The 14036-nt window shown below is 40.9% G+C and overlaps 1 protein-coding gene across 2 annotated transcripts in view; it reads left to right on the top strand.

Annotated features, from left to right (window-relative positions):
• LOC127956229 (lysine-specific demethylase RSBN1L) overlaps positions 1–6505 on the top strand; it is a 29048-nt gene extending 22543 nt beyond the window's left edge. For both annotated transcript variants that reach the window (XM_052554037.1, XM_052554036.1), the window contains 3 exons: positions 1446–1613; positions 4113–4221; positions 4974–6505. In XM_052554037.1, the coding sequence (XP_052409997.1) occupies positions 1446–1613; positions 4113–4221; positions 4974–5987 (1291 nt within the window). In that variant the 3' untranslated portion in view covers positions 5988–6505. The remainder of the gene's footprint in view (positions 1–1445; positions 1614–4112; positions 4222–4973) is intronic.
• Positions 6506–14036: the final 7531 nt, after the last annotated feature.

The following is a 14036-nucleotide window of genomic DNA, read 5'->3' as shown; positions in this document are numbered from 1 at the left end:
AACTATGCAGTTATTGCCTTTAATTTCACATGGTTACAGTTAATCTTTTCATTTAAGGCCAGTTCTCTGTAGTTTCAACCCAATTGAAAAACAAAAGCTAAATGTTGATGTCTGTAGCATGTGTGTTTGTATTAAATGTAGTCTGCTTACTGTGCAGTTACTGCCGTTCATTTCAGATGGTTACAGTTATTGTTTTCAATAACCAAAAGCCGGTTTGGCCTATTAAATACCAAATAAACATCTAGTTTATGCACACTTTCCTTCTTTCTTGTTTGTTGCTTAAAGATAAAAATAAATTACAAATCGGTATTGGAACTGGCCATGAAAAATCATGATCGGGGCATCCCTAATATTTATTAAAAAAAAATAATAATAATAATAATTCATACAAGATGGCAGTTGTTTCGTTTTGAGTTTATATCCAGACCGCTAGATGGCAGTCTTCATCTCTGAACTTAAACAGTGACTGGTAATACTAGCATTAAGGCACGTCACTAGTTCGCTGCCAGTAATAGAGGAAGAGAGAACTGTTCCAGTTCCTGCCTCGAAGTACAAAGCTGAAGTGTGCCGTCTTTAGGGCTTTGGTGCCAATGTCTGCCCCGGGACCCGTGTGGCCCCTCGGCTCCAGCTTTCTCTCGTAATGGGGGCGTTTTGTGAAGATGAGGCGGTGCTCACATCATAAATACAAACTGAAAAACCTGTGGAAAGGTTCTAAGAATGTTCAACATCTCTATTTATTTTATTGTTTTACAATTTTTATTTTTATTGTTTTAACAGGAATCCTGCAATTTTTTTCCATTTATATTAAGCAGATGTAACTTTTTGTTCAGATCAAAATGTTATGACATTGCCACAGTTGTAAATTTTAACGGTGAACCTTAAAATGCATGGTCTTAAAATATATATGGTCTTTTTATAAAATAAATGTATACATATACATTAACTAAAGAATCTTAGAATTCTTGAATACCCCCCCCCCCATATTTTTTGCTATGGTTTGCATATGGTGGTGTTTTCTTAATGTTAAGTTTCCTAAAAATATATCCTATTCCTAAAATAAGAAATATCCCAATATATCGCCTTATTTACAGTATCGCAGTGCATCGCAAATTCGCAATGTTGCATCGCAATCTGTTGTACCGTGATGCGTATCGTATCGCCAGATTCTTGCCGATACACAGCCCTATCAGACATCAGAACTCAGTCTTTCATAATCCTGCCGTCTAATCTCAGTCCATAGCTTCATCATCATGAGCTCCAGAAGTTCAGATCAAAACATCAGGGCTAGAATGACTCTGGGTCTCAAACACACACACAAACACACACACACACATATGAAGATGCCTGCAGAGTGTAACGTAGTGTCATTGATGTGAACAGGGAATGTGTGTGTGTGTCATTTGTTATGGAATGATGATGAAATTCATAATTAGTTCTTTCTGCAGGTCGACTAATGAAATAAAGAATCTTCAGTATCTGCCGCGAGCCAGTGAGCCACGAGAGATGCTGTTTGAGGACCGGACCAGAGCTCATGCTGACCACATCGGTCAAGGGTTCGAACGCCAGACCACTGCTGCTGTGGGGGTGCTGAAAGCTGTCCGCTGCGGGGAAGGGTGAGACACACACACACACACACACACACACACACACTCATTCACTCAGACACACACACTCTCAATCACTCTCTCACACACACACACTTACAGACTCTCTCTCTCAGACACACACACACACACACACACACACACACTTACAGACAGACACATGCACACACACACACACACACACACACACACACACACAAACACACACACACACACACACACACTCATTCACTCAATCAGACACACAAACACACACACACACTCAATCACTCTCTCACACACACACTTACAGACTCTCTCTCTCACACACACACATACACACTTACAGACAGACACATGCACACACACACACACACACACACACTCAATCACTCTCTCAATCACTCTCTCACACACACACACACATACACACACACACTCATTCACTCAATCAGACACACACACACACACACACACTCAATCTCTCTCTCACACACACACTTACAGACTCTCTCTCTCACACACACACACATACACTCATTCACTCACTCAGACACACATACACACATACTTACTGACAGACTCACACATACACACGCACTCATTCACTCACTCACTCACACACACACTCATTCAATAACACATACACACACACACACTAGTGTTAATTTCATCGAAGAAGACTATAACAAAAAATGTTTGTTGACGAGCTTTTTTTCCCATAATGAAGACGAGATGATGATAAGGTCAATAAACATTAAATATGACACTGTCAACATGCAATTTTGTTGAAGAAATAAAAAGTTAGCAATGTTAAAGCATACTGCTCTACAGACAGCATCAGATTAAGAGCTCACTGGGCCCCGGGGCCATGACTTACTGCAGGGCCCCACCGTCACATAAAAATATGTGTGTGTGTAAATGATAAATAGGATTTTTATGCAATTACATTTTTTTGATTCACTGAAATTTCTTGTTACCAATTTCAATATCACAAAAAAATAAATAAATATATATATGTATATATATATATATATATATATTAGCCAAAGTAAAACGAAGCTTACTGAACACAAATAAACTGTCACAAATTATAATAGAACAAAGATACATATGAAATCAACATACTTTTTTATATATTTTTTTAATGAATAAGAAATATATTCTAAGAGGTAAATGTACAAATAGACTGAATAGTCTTCACTATATAAATTCAGTATACATTTATTCTTATTTTACTAAAGTGATTCAGTCAAGGACAGTAAGTGATTTTCTTTCTGATGTTTGATTTACATCGACACAAATGGTGTCGGCTACATTAGGCTGCTTTAAAGGAATAGTACACACAAAAATAAAACTTCTGTTGTTTTAAACCTTTTCCCTCTGCTGTTGATCACAAAATAATATATTTGGAACAATACTGGTAAACAAAAAGGTAAAATAAAATACAGTAATGACATTAAATGATGTAAATGATGACATTATATTCATTTTTAGGTGAAGATCTAATCATATAATGCCAGGATCTGATCTTTAACTATTAACATTCATGTGTTGAAGAGGAAACTCACAAAGACGGCATTCTGACACATAACTGTGTATTTGAACGTCACTTTCTCACATTTGTTTTCGCGATTGGCGCTCCAGTCAATCAACTCCTCGACCAATCATGAGCTTCCCTGCTTGGGCCCCGGGGCTTCAGGTCCACCTAGCCTTTAGTGTTTATCCGGCCCTGTCTACTACGCAAGCTTTCATGAGCGCTGTTGCCAGATATTAAGAGTTTGCTGTTCGAAGCTTACATTTTCTGCCCGGTGTTTTCTGGAAACCATGCGCACGCACTCACTCCTCATTGTGGAAGCGCCGCCGCTAATGAAAACCGCGACAGACAAGCTGGAGCTTAGCGTCTCTGTGTTCTGTCATGAGATCTCGAGTGTACTGTTTGTGATTGTAATCAATGAATAAATGCACTTACTCGACCGCACTTACTTTTTTAGCTGTTCTAATAATGTGGACCGAGAGATTGAATAAGTATTTGGTATTAAATTATATAATAAAAAGCCTATAATAAATCAGTACACTAAATAAGGTGATATACACCATGTGTCCACATTTTATTGCTTAGTGGAGAAAGTGCAATATCTGAAATGCACAAGTAAATTTCTCAAATGACATCAATCATTACGATTTTAATTTTGTGCAAAAATAAATTTATCAGTTTAACCATTATACAGAATTACGAAAATGTGACTACAATTTCATTGACTTAAACTTGTTCAGTCCCGGAGCGAGCTGTGTGTGAGCGAAAGCCGGAAGCAATGCCGTAATGTGTGTGTGAGGACGTAATTATCCTGTGACTCTTTGAGCAATTGTTTTCAATAATACAACCCTGCAGTGCCAGAGGGACTAGTCTGTGTTTAAATGCAGTGGTGTTCGCCTGAAAAAATAACTACAATGAAATAAACTGGACTGAAGCAGAAGGTTGTGCTGTGGTTTGTTGGTGTGATCTGAACTGTTTGTGTCTCCTCACAGTGCTGATCCTCCACGCGTAACCAAAGATGTGATCTGTTTCCATGCGGCTGATTTCCCTGACGTGGTGCAGCGGCTGCAGTTAGACCTGTATGAGCCGCCTCTGTCTCAGGTGAGGTCACTTCCTGTACTGACCTGCTGAATACACCCTTTGTGAGACCCTCGCTAGTGCACAATCTGGAGCACTGCAGTCCAGGCGTGGGAAGAGATGTGTGTTTGACGTCTGACTGTCATGTGTCATACTTCGCTCTGAACTCTTACTTGAAAGTCAGGTACACATTACAACACAATAGTTTATGAGATTGACAACTGCTTTTGACGAACGAATTAACTCCTGATGACTGAACTGAACAAATGGTTATTAATAATGTATTTAAACACAGATCAGAAATTAGTCTCCCTTCTGTTTGTGCAGTGCATTTGTGTTGCCGGATGCCATGTCAAGCTCACAATAAACCTAAATGTATTCAAATTCACACCTTCCACTTTAATAACTCCATAAAGTGGCTCTCATCATGACCCAAGCCCAAACGAACCAAAGACACGGCGACCTGCAATAGTTCACTGTGAAACAACCATCCAAGCCTAACCCTAACACCTCTGTTCACAATGGGTTAGTTAAAATTGACTAACATGACAAGTCTTTATAGACCAGTCACTTTAGTCCTGAAGAGCAGATATCAGCAATGTCAGAATGTTGCCACTGTGTGTGAATCATTACAGTTCCTTACAAACACACACACACACACACACACACACACACACACACACACAGCTATGATTTAGAGGTATTTTAGTCCAAATAACAAAAAAGTAGACAAGTTTGATTAGTGTCCTGCTCATTCTCTCTCTCTCTCTCTCCAGTGTGTGCAGTGGGTGGATGATGCTAAGCTCAATCAGCTGAGGCGAGAGGGAATCCGCTACGCTCGTATCCAGCTCTATGATAACGACATCTACTTCATCCCTCGCAACGTAGTTCACCAGTTCAAGAGCGTGTCGGCTGTGTGTAGCCTCGCCTGGCACGTGCGCTTGAAACAGTACCATCAGCTGCCCGAGGAAGAGGAGGCTCGTGAGGAAGGAGCGGAGCTGAAGCAGCACATCAAGCAGGAGTCGGCTGGCGAGAACGGCAGAGCTGTGAACACAGACTACAGACCGGCGCCAGAGTCACCGTGCGTAACACAAAGAAAGATGGAGCAGGTGGAGCAGCTCGCTGACAGATCGCCCAAGCCTCCTCCTGGAAGTCACAGCTTGACACCGCCTCTCGTCTCTTCCTCTGATGGCCGACCCAAAGCGCACCACACGGCAGAATGTCCAAGTGCTCCGTCACACCCACCACGCCACCCCACATCCGGTCCACACACACCCAAACACACACCAGCACCAACCAAACACACACATATGTCACCACCAACTAAACACACACACACCTTTGCATCCAGATATCTCCATTCTTCCTCTGTCCCCAAACCTAGCCACACGTCCTCAACACCAACTAAACTCAGCCATTCTGCCAACACAACCAAACCCACACAACACATTAACACAACCAAACCAACACAACTAGCTAACATAACCAAACCAACCCAACCCACTAATGCTACCAAACCCACACAACCTACTAACACAACCAAACCCATGCAACCTATTATCATAACCAAACCCACACACTCTGCGAACACAGCCAAACACACACGCTCCACACTAATAAGCAAAACTGGCCCCAAACTGAGCTCTGGACTGTCAATCAGCTGGACTGCTCCGCCCCTGGCCCTGCCCCAGGCCACGCCCCCTCTGAGGCCAGACCGCCCCCCAGACTCTCTGCACCCAAAGGCTGTCAGAGCTCACTCGCATGAACCACACAAAGACTTTTTATACTGATTTGTACAGAATGGTTTTCAAACGGCGCTTCATTCAATCACTTTATTTCTACTGTCTACGGTTTTTATTTCTTTGTAATCGGACAAGGGCAGAGAATCCATGACTTCTGTAAGACGGGATCTACATCTGTCTCTCTTCTGTTACTGGTTGTCAACATGGCAAATGTAGCTCGTAACTCGCTCCTCAGTGCCTGTCCGTAACTGTGAAATATCCAAGCACTTCGGCTCGGCTGCACTGAGAAAGTACTTCAAATCCAAACAAGTCCTCAAATAATATATTTTCAGTTGTAGGCTTTAGTCGTATTAGAGCTGATATGGACATATATATTTTTTGTAAGATGACAGAATTCTTTTAAAAGACTACAGGCTTTTCCATAGAGCTTATTTATATCAAGGGTTTCTTTGGTTCTGTTTTAATTCGTCAGCACTGTAGTGTACATAACGATTTTTCTAAAGGAAATGTGTAGTGTGATTTATACTGAAATCAGAACCTCCTAATAAAAGGTTCCATTTGTTGGATTGGTGTCATGTCTATAAACCTCGTCAGCAGTGTAGCGTTGATATGAAGCTACTGAAGAGAATTACAAATATAATGACATCGGTCTCATTTCCAGACTGTCTTCTGGGGAGTGATTTTTATGTATTTCTGCATATAGATTTTAGTTGTCACATTACCAGCGCCTTCTTTCACCTCAGAAACATCTCTAAACTACGAATTTAACTCTGGAACAGACTTTCTAGGGCATTTCTGGACTCAGGACCGAAGACTCATTTTTTAGCTCAGCATAAACAGTTTTTTCCTCAGTCATGGTTTTGCTGTATTAGTCCGGTCTGACAGTAACACTCTTCATACTGTATGAAGTGAATGGCATTGTGCCAATGATATTCTTTCTCATCCGCCATTAAATCCTTAGAACCTCAGGTCTGATGAATTTGTAACTCGTGAGACCTGATCGTAATCCTAACCCAATTATAATAGAATGTTGCACTCCTGTCTTCCATGTTTGAGCTCACTGAGACTGAACCACTGCCACTTCTGACCTGAGCGTAATCTATTATCAGACACATCAGTAAATCAGAGACGAGCCTCAGACACTTGTTTGTTCATCTTCATGTTCAGATTGTTTATCCAGAGGCTTAATGAAGCGTTTCATTTCACATTATGAAGTTTCTCTGATTACACATTTTAAGGCATTATTGGCCTAACAGAATGGCTTTCTGTGAAGCTGCTTTGAAATTTTATTTATTGTGTGAAGCGCTATTTAAATAAATATGACAAACTAGCTTCATTTTACACCTGGTAATAAGATGCATTTCTGTGATCGGAAGAGTGGTCAGCACAAAATACAGGTCGGATTTATAAAAAATAAATTTGCCGTAAATATGTACGCAAGATGAAGATATTCAGACCATGCGTACAAACTCTTTACTGGAGTGAGAAAAGTAATGAAGTAAACTTTGATTTGGTTTTCATATCGATACACACATTTACATTAAATATTCCACTTCCATTAATGGAAATAAACACTGAAGTTACATAAAGTCATTACGCATAAGTATTCGTAGTGGATGTGCTTGATCTCTTTTCCTGTGGCATTCTGTGTTTTAATGATAGCGAGGCGTGCTATAGGTGCACAATAGTTCATATTTTAATTAAATTGCAGATATCATGTTATGAGAAAATATTTTAGCGTGAAAAATGATAAATAATGTGCACTTCTGTATTGTGGCGGACTGCTGGATTCGGTTGTCGAACAGTGTTGTCTGGTTTGAATAGGTCTTACTGTACAACCGCAGCTGCACAGAAGTGTTGATGGCATCTGAAGCCATCTCCACAACATTATAAAAAAATACTACTGTATTTGAAGGATACAACTTGAGGAAAACGGAAATATTTTCATGTTTCCTTTTAAAATACTTTGTCGGTGACGCTGTTTTATTTACACTGCAATAAAAATAGGCCTGTATGTTTTCACTAAAAATAGCTAAAAGATGTTCACCCTATCATCAAAACTGCATACATTTTATTTGATTTGAATTGTTTAAAACAACTGAAACAGTATTTGGCCACTGGAAATTAATTAGATTAAATCTATTATAAAATATTAATCTCAGAACTATTTCAAACCGTTTTTATGTATATTCGCCATGTAATCATGTATTTTTACAACAGTATAAGTTTGTCAGACTTTTTACAGTTTTACAGACACTTGTGGTCTTCGTATTCACTGGAACACTTGGCCCAAATACAGTAAATATACATCATATAAGTTGTCAAGTCCAAAGAACACAAGTGGGGGTATTTGGAAAAAGCATTAGTTTATCCCATCATATTCAAGATTGTTTTGAGTTTTAACTCTTTCTTCCATTTTGTATTTTTTGGGGGGTTAGAATAAGAAGCAATTCATCTGTACTTAGTGTCTTTCGTTCCAACGTAAGAAAACATTTCTGGAAATCACATCTGAAATAGCATTTAGATGTATTTTCACAGTTTAATGTAGAAAACATGGCTGCATTTAAACTGCAGTTACAGATACATAAATAGGGATGTTTTAGTTTTAACAAAAACATTTAAATTCTGATATTTTAAGTGATTTAAAACATTTAAAAAATATATTTGAAATGTGCAATTAAAACCACCAGTAGGTGGACAGCCAATGACTGAGATTCAGTGAGATAATCACTGAATAATTTATTCAAACATTTGTTCAAAAAGCTGCAATAAGCAAACACCATTGCTTAGAGACACAATGTGATTTGGTGATATACTTGATAATGACAGATCGCACATCATTGTCATTATCTATAACATTATAGACACAGCTAGGTTTACTCGTCAAAAAACGTGATGAAATAATATATTTATCAATCAATCAATCAATCACCTTTATTTATATAGTGCTTTAAACAAAATACATTGCGTCAAAGCACTGAACAACATTCATTTGGAAAATAATAATGTCTAGCGGCAAGGAACCGAAACTCCATCGGTGACAGAATGGAGAAAAAAACCTTGGGAGAAACCAGGCTCAGTTGGGGTCAGTTCTCCTCTGACCAGACGAAACCAGTAGTTCAATTCCAGGCTGCAGCAAAGTCAGATTATGCAGAAGAATCATCTGTTTCCTGTGGTCTTGTCCTGGTGCTCCTCTGAGACAAGGTCTTTACAGGGGATCTGTATCTGGGGCTCTAGTTGTCCTGGTCTCCGCTGTCTTTCAGGGATGTAGAGGTCCTTTCTAGGTGCTGATCCACCATCTGGTCTGGATACGTACTGGATCCGGGTGACTGCAGTGACCCTCTGATCTGGACACAGACTGGATCTGGTGGCCACGGTGACCTTGGAACAAGAGAGAAACCGACAAATATTAGCGTAGATGCCATTCTTCTAATGATGTAGCAAGTACATCGGATGTTATGTGAAGTGTTTCCGGTTCCGGTTTACCTAATTAATGCAGCCTAAAAATCCTTTAACGGATTTGGATATTAAAAGCATATTAGTATGTTATGTGTATGCCAGGTTAAAGAGATGGGTATTTAATCTAGATTTAAACTGCAAGAGTGTGTCTGCCTCCCGAACAATGTTAGGTAGGTTATTCCAGAGTTTAGGCGCCAAATAGGAAAAGGATCTGCCGCCCGCAGTTGATTTTGATATTCTAGGTATTATCAAATTGCCTGAGTTTTGAGAACGTAGCGGACGTAGAGGAGTATAATGTAAAAGGAGCTCATTCACATACTGAGGTGCTAAACCATTCAGGGCTTTATAAGTAATAAGCAATATTTTAAAATCTATACGATGTTTGATAGGGAGCCAGCGCAGTGTGGACAGGACCGGGCTAATATGGTCATACTTCCTGGTTCTAGTAAGAACTCTTGCTGCTGCATTTTGGACTAGCTGTAGTTTGTTTACCAAGCGTGCAGAAAAACCACCCAATAAAGCATTACAATAGTCTAACCTTGAAGTCATAAATGCATGGATTAACATTTCTGCATTTGACATTGAGAGCATAGGCCATAATTTAGATTTATTTTTGAGATGGAAAAATCCAGTTTTACAAATGCTAGAAACGTGGCTTTCTAAGGAAAGATTGCGATCAGGTAGCACACCTAGGTTCCTAACTGATGACGAAGAATTGACAGAGCAACCATCAAGTCTTAGACAGTGTTCTAGGTTATTACAAGCAGAGTTTTAGGCCCTATGATTAACACCTCTGTTTTTTCTGAATTTAGCAGTAAGAAATTACTCGTCATCCAATTTTTTATATCGACTATGCATTCCATTAGTTTTTCAAATTGGTGTGTTTCACCGGGCTGCGAGGAAATATAGAGCTGAGTATCATCAGCATAACAGTGAAAGCTAGCACCATGTTTCCTGATGATATCTCCCAAGGGTAACATATAAAGCGTGAAGAGTAGTGGCCCTAGTACTGAGCCTTGAGGTACTCCATACTGCACTTGTGATCGATATGATACATCTTCATTCACTGCTACGAACTGATGGCGGTCATATAAGTACGATTTAAACCATGCTAATGCATATCCACTGATGCCAACAAAGTGTTCAAGTCTATGCAAAAGAATGTTGTGGTCAATTGTGTCAAACGCAGCACTAAGATCCAATAAAACTAATAGAGAGATACACCCACGATCAGATGATAAGAGCAGATCATTTGTAACTCTAAGGAGAGCAGTCTCAGTACTATGATACGGTCTAAATCCTGACTGGAAATCCTCACATATACCATTATTCTCTAAGAAGGAATATAATTGTGAGGATACCACCTTTTCTAGTATCTTGGACAGAAAAGGGAGATTCGAGATTGGTCTATAATTAACAAGTTCTCTGGGGTCAAGTTGTGTTTTTTTTATGAGAGGCTTAATAACAGCCAGTTTGAAGGTTTTGGGGACATATTCCTTGACAATGAGGAATTAATAATAGTCAGAAGAGGATCTATGACTTCTGGAAGCACCTCTTTTAGGAGCTTAGATGGTATAGGGTCTAACATACATGTTGGTTTAGATGATTTAACAAGTTTATACAATTCTTCCTCTCCTATAGTAGAGAATGAGTGGAACTGTTCCTCAGGGGGTCTATAGTGCACTGTCTGATGTGATACTGTAGCTGACGGCTGAATGGTTAAAATTTTATCTCTAATAGTATCGATTTTAGAAGTAAAGTAGTTCATAGTCATTACTGCTGTGATGTTGGGAATTGTCAACACTTGTTGAGGCTTTATTTTTCATTAATTTAGCCACTGTATTGAATAAATACCTGGGGTTATGTTTGTTTTCTTTCAAAAGAGAAGAAAAGTAATTGGATCTATGAAGTTTTTAATGCTTTTCTGTAGGATAGGTTACTTTCCCGCCAAGCAATACGATAGCACTAATAGAGAGAGAGATACAACCACGATAAGATGATAAAAGCTCATATTAATATTAAAACTCAACGCAGAGCCCAACCATGCAATTGTGGATCTGGTTAAGCTCGATTAGCAATTGTTTACAAGACATGCACTTAAGGTTGATCATCCAAGCAAGCTGGCCTCAGCGTGAGAGTGTTTAGTGTTCTTTTTAAAGGCTGAAACACTCTATGATCCTTAAATACACTACTGAAGAGGTTGTCTTGAAAATTACCCTCAATCTAGCTGATTTGAGGTAGCAGAAAAGAATAATGTGGGGCATCGCACTTCTACCAGACCTCCCTCCTAGAAGTTTCACATGAAAGTTATTTAAATTATATTAAAGATATACTCATCTTGTGCTTCTCAAAACATGTCTGACAAAACAATATATTGTTTTCTCATGATTTTTCTCATGATTTAAATTGATGATTTAAAATAAGCTTTCTTGGCAGCTAATTCAAAATGTGGATTCAGGGTCCAATGACGTTTCTGGGGATTTAAGTGTATTTTTCATAGTTTAAACCCTGTTTTCTGATCCCTGTTGGCTAAATGTTCTGTTGGTAATATTAGATTGCTTATGTTAGCGTACTAATGTTATTATTACTCAACTAATCTTTAATACATTACTATAGAAGACTATACAGTAAACCTAAAAGCTAAAACCTAACCCTAACCCATACCCTACCCCTACCCCTACCCCTACCCCTAGCAGAACCTAACACAAACAAACCTAACCTAGCCCTAACCTTAACCTAACCCTAATACATATTCTTATCCTAACCCTTAAGGAATGACAGGCAGTAAGTAGCCTTGAATAATTTCTGGTTGGCTCAGTGGTGGAGTCATGGGCTTTGGTTAGGAGGGACCCAGGTTCGTGTCCTGGTCATTGCAGGGTTGTTTTCTATTGTTTTAGAAAGTTTTTCTGTGGTCACCATGGACGAGGTGACTAGGACAAGGCATGGGGTGCATGAAAGAGACAAGGGACTATTGGGCAAAGGTTTGTGACATCTGACGGTTATCCTGGTAAGGATGATGTCTGTTCAGTTCTAAAATGCATGAACTTTGAAGAGGGGTGGACTGGTAGAAGCTTGGTGTTCAAAATTGTTCATCCGCCAGTCTCATGCCCTCGGCCTGACGGGAAGGAGCGGGAGGTTTAAGTTTGGGGTTGGGCTTTTTTAGGTGACCCGGATACCTTGCGGTGTTAACGAAGGGTCACTTGCATGGTGAGTATCCAGCCTCCCTGGGTCCACTTGGACAGCACGCAGGGCAGGTGGCCTGGGGCTAACAGGCCTTAATTGGAGCCCAGTCTTCTATGGGGAGGAACACATTTTGCTCGGTACATTGATTGCACCAGGTGTGGGGAGGGAGGATATAGAGGGGGATAGGGTTAGTGGAAGAGTCCAGTTCAGGATTTTCTTTCCTTGGTTTGCAAAGTGGGCTCAGACAGCCGGGGGTGGTTGTTCGAGAGTTATCGGGATCCCAACAGTGGCATTGCGGATCCGGTGAAGGTCGCATTAACCAATTGACTATGAGACACACGTCGAGGTCTGATCACCCTGGGCGGGTCGCCCCGGTAGGGGTGTCTAGCGTTTAAAGAACCGAAACACCTGAGGATCCTGGGGTATGCTATTGATAATATTGATAATGTGTCTTAAACATTTCTCCCGATGCTTGCTCTGAGGAGACTAGGAAAGGCCAACGGGGCCCAAGTTAAGCGAAACCTTAGGAATGGGGTTCAGGTGACTACAGGGAACGGCGGTGCTGGATTGTCAGGTGCTTTTCAGAAGGGAGTCTGGATCGGATAAACGGAAGGCGCCTCCCAGTGGGGAGACACAGTTGGATAGAATTTGTAAGGGCTTCAGAGTATTCATCGGTCCCGGGGATTAATAAACAGGGGCATGTGCCAGATGAGTCCCATGGGCTGGAGCCGTCGTCTGGTCTGCAAGATGGGATCTCCAAGATGGGAAGGGGAGCCGGTATAAGCTAATGAGCGTCGGCCAGTGCCTTTCCTCAGCTCCCTATTCCAAACCTTTGAGGGACGTGTGCCCCATTGGGGGGAGCTGTTGTAATGTGTACACAGTATATCCCGTCAGGGTGTCGCTGTTGTACTTTATAGAAAAAAGATTATCGCCAGAGGCATCGGACGTGTTATACAGGATATCCACAGACTAGTGGGTGGGGCTCCCCATTGCTCTTCGGGTCTCACCGGGTAGGGGGTGTGATGCCGGGCCGGGATTACTCGGTCTGGGCGTTCGGGCTCGGGCCGGGTTCGCCGGTTCGGAGTTGGCTTGTTCAGGGGCCTTGCACTCTCTGCACCCAGGGAGCTTGTACTATTTATGAGGTCGGAGAAAGAGAGGAAGGATCCAGGTATGTTGGGGATGCATGTGGGAAGGACTCGGGGATTCTTGGTTGGCTGTCAGGACAGATTTTCTCTGTGTTGTAGAGATTGTATTTGAGATGGTGGAAGACCTTGAGTTCCGGAGGTTGGTGAAGAGCCTGAATAGGTTCTTGAAGGTGTTTCACCACTACCGCATGGTCCAGGTGTAGCCCTGAACTGATCCGCACTCTAATTTGAACACCAGTGGCAGGGACAGGAGGAGGTGGCCCTGAACCAGCCCACACTCTAACCCTAGATTGAAGGGTGGGAATTAGCC

Source organism: Carassius gibelio, chromosome B4, assembly GCF_023724105.1.
Source record: "Carassius gibelio isolate Cgi1373 ecotype wild population from Czech Republic chromosome B4, carGib1.2-hapl.c, whole genome shotgun sequence".
Classification (NCBI taxonomy): domain Eukaryota; kingdom Metazoa; phylum Chordata; class Actinopteri; order Cypriniformes; family Cyprinidae; genus Carassius; species Carassius gibelio.
The sequence above is the reverse complement of the archived record's forward strand: the minus strand, read 5'-3'. Positions and strand labels throughout refer to the sequence as shown.